The 2,053-nt window shown below is 33.1% G+C and overlaps 1 protein-coding gene across 7 annotated transcripts in view; it reads right to left on the bottom strand.

Annotated features, from left to right (window-relative positions):
• Positions 1 to 2,053, bottom strand: part of LOC107658356 (dynamin-1-like) — a 73,741-nt gene that overhangs the window by 42,833 nt on the left and 28,855 nt on the right. For all 7 annotated transcript variants that reach the window (XM_016446890.1, XM_016446864.1, XM_016446908.1 and 4 more), the window contains exons 7-8: positions 824 to 966; positions 597 to 732 (exon numbers count right to left, since the gene is read on the bottom strand). In XM_016446890.1, coding sequence (XP_016302376.1) covers positions 597 to 732; positions 824 to 966 — 279 coding nt within the window. The remainder of the gene's footprint in view (positions 1 to 596; positions 733 to 823; positions 967 to 2,053) is intronic.

The raw sequence follows: 2,053 nt of genomic DNA, 5'->3' as shown, positions 1-2,053 counted from the left end.
ATAACCTCCCCAAATCAATCCCAGCAGCCGAGTCCTTAACCATCTTCAAGAAACGACTAAAACACATCTGTTCCACCTTTATTTGACCCTCTAACTCTAGCACTTTCTATTCTACTTTATCTATATTTATCTTTTTTTATTTAAAAAAAAAAAAACAACAACAAAGAACAAACAAACACTAGTTTTCTATTTTTTCTATTCTATCTACTTGTTTATCTTTGTTTGTGTGTGTGTATATGTGTGTGTGTGTATAATATATATATATATATATATATATATATATATAACACTGAAGACTGGAGTAATGATGCTGAAAATACAGCTGCGCATCACAGAAATACATTACAGTTTAACAGAGATTCACTTAGAAAACAGCTGTTTTACATTCTAATAATATTTCACAATTTTTACTGTATTTTTGAGCAAATAAATGCAGCTGTAAAGACTGTACATCGGAACTCAGGCAGGCTGGTGTAAATGCAAAGCCTCAGACACATAATTCTTAATGTGTATGTGCATTTATCATGTCCTATGATGTGATTAATGCGAATGGTGAGTGGAAAAACACTATGAGAAGTGCACATGTGCTCTCGCACCTTCACCAGCTCGAAGGGGAAGCGCTCGTGGAAGATGCGATTGATTCTGGCTCCTCCAGACAGCTCGTACGTGTCTATCTGATCTCCAGAGCCCTCGATACGCTTCTCGAAATCCACAGAGAACTGCTGCACCATCCTGAAACCAAGCAATGCATACACTACATCTGCAGTTCTGAGGATACGAGCTTCATTTGTTCATGCAGAGACGGTGAATGTGATTGACTGACTGCAGCAGGGCTTTGGTCTTCCGGGACGGATCGTCTGGTCGGAAGTTCTTGTATTCCTCCACTTCCTTCTCGATGGACAGCAGCTGGCTCTGCAGTTTAGCGCGCAGCGCAGGGAGCGTGTCACGGATGTGATTGGTCAGTTGCTGCAGAACAGAGAAGAGAAAACAGATGAAAGATGAAGACAATCAGAGGTTGAGGATTCATTTCTACACTAACAATCGTTGCGCTGTTAAAGGTAACTATGCAAAGTAAAAGCAATATATGCACAATGTATATAGTGGTAACAAAATGTATTAATGTTACACCATTTTTCTTTTTTGTAATACAATGTATAGTGTAAAAAAAACATGCAACTCTTTCAAGTACCTTTTAAATGCATGAATATTCAGAATTAAAATCAAATGATATAAACATGCTACATGGCTCATTTCATAATTTAGGGTACATTTCATTTGCATCAATGATAATATCATATTATATATGATTTCTACATTTCTATATCATATCGATATCAAATATCATATTTTATCCATACTACACACATATTTTGTGCACTGAGTTCAAAATAATGAATAAAAAATGTTAAAGTCAAGATTATCTATATTACATTAATTTCTAGAGAGTTTTAGAGTTTTAATTAATCTAATTTTTTAAAATAAGAAAATATTTAATTGTACTTATGTCCACAAAAATTCTGTCACTAACCAAACTAAAAAACAAAAAAAAATTACATTTTTTCATACTAAAACTTTATTTTTATAAAGCTCCATTAGCTTCTCCAAATGATTTGCATTGTAAAATCAAAATACAAATAATGTACAAAATATATAAAGTATACAAAAAGTATTAGTTTCATACCATACTTTATAATAAAGCCATGTCTTCAAATCACCGTATTATTTTAACTGCATGAATATTGTAATCATTACACTGTATGACCATCAGATAGCATCACTGTACCATAGTAAATCCACAATACCTTTTAGTAAGATGCATGTTTTATTAATATTTGGAACAAAATCTGAAATGACATGCGTATTATATGAACAGAACCTGAACTAAACAGCTAGTTTAGACGGAGTTACCGTCGTGTTTGTCGACGATTGTTTACTAACATTCTAAATTGTGTTCTTTTTAATAGCGAATCTGTTTTACTTTATAAGTAGCGCAACAAATTCATATTTTTCTTTACGATACGATACGGTATTATCACGATACTTGTGTCACTAT

The sequence above is a fragment of the Sinocyclocheilus anshuiensis genome, unplaced genomic scaffold, assembly GCF_001515605.1.
Source record: "Sinocyclocheilus anshuiensis isolate Anshui unplaced genomic scaffold, SAMN03320099.WGS_v1.1 scaffold53, whole genome shotgun sequence".
Taxonomy (NCBI): domain Eukaryota; kingdom Metazoa; phylum Chordata; class Actinopteri; order Cypriniformes; family Cyprinidae; genus Sinocyclocheilus; species Sinocyclocheilus anshuiensis.
The sequence above is the reverse complement of the archived record's forward strand: the minus strand, read 5'-3'. Positions and strand labels throughout refer to the sequence as shown.